We start from the raw sequence: 203 nt of genomic DNA, 5'->3' as shown, positions 1-203 counted from the left end.
GGCCGCGGCAAGGGCGGGAAGGGCCTGGGCAAGGGCGGCGCCAAGCGCCACCGCAAGGTGCTGCGCGACAACATCCAGGGCATCACCAAGCCCGCCATCCGGCGGCTGGCCCGGCGCGGCGGCGTCAAGCGCATCTCCGGCCTCATCTACGAGGAGACCCGCGGGGTGCTCAAGGTGTTCCTGGAGAACGTGATCCGGGACGC

At 71.9% G+C, this 203-nt stretch overlaps 1 protein-coding gene across 1 annotated transcript; it reads left to right on the top strand.

The window, feature by feature from the left end:
- Positions 1-6: 6 nt before the first annotated feature.
- On the top strand, positions 7-200 carry LOC145719314 (histone H4-like; the record flags this gene model as incomplete). The annotated part of the gene is made up of 1 exon (XM_081810810.1): positions 7-200. A coding segment is annotated over one exon (194 nt), but the record flags the coding sequence as incomplete, so codon positions are not given.
- Between the last annotated feature and the right edge of the window lie 3 nt (positions 201-203).

Source organism: Leptonychotes weddellii, unplaced genomic scaffold (assembly GCF_054177405.1).
Source record: "Leptonychotes weddellii isolate Sample4059 unplaced genomic scaffold, ASM5417740v2 HiC_scaffold_379362, whole genome shotgun sequence".
Taxonomy (NCBI): Eukaryota; Metazoa; Chordata; class Mammalia; order Carnivora; family Phocidae; genus Leptonychotes; species Leptonychotes weddellii.
Note: the sequence above shows the minus strand (reverse complement) of the source record. Positions and strands in the feature narration are given on the sequence as shown.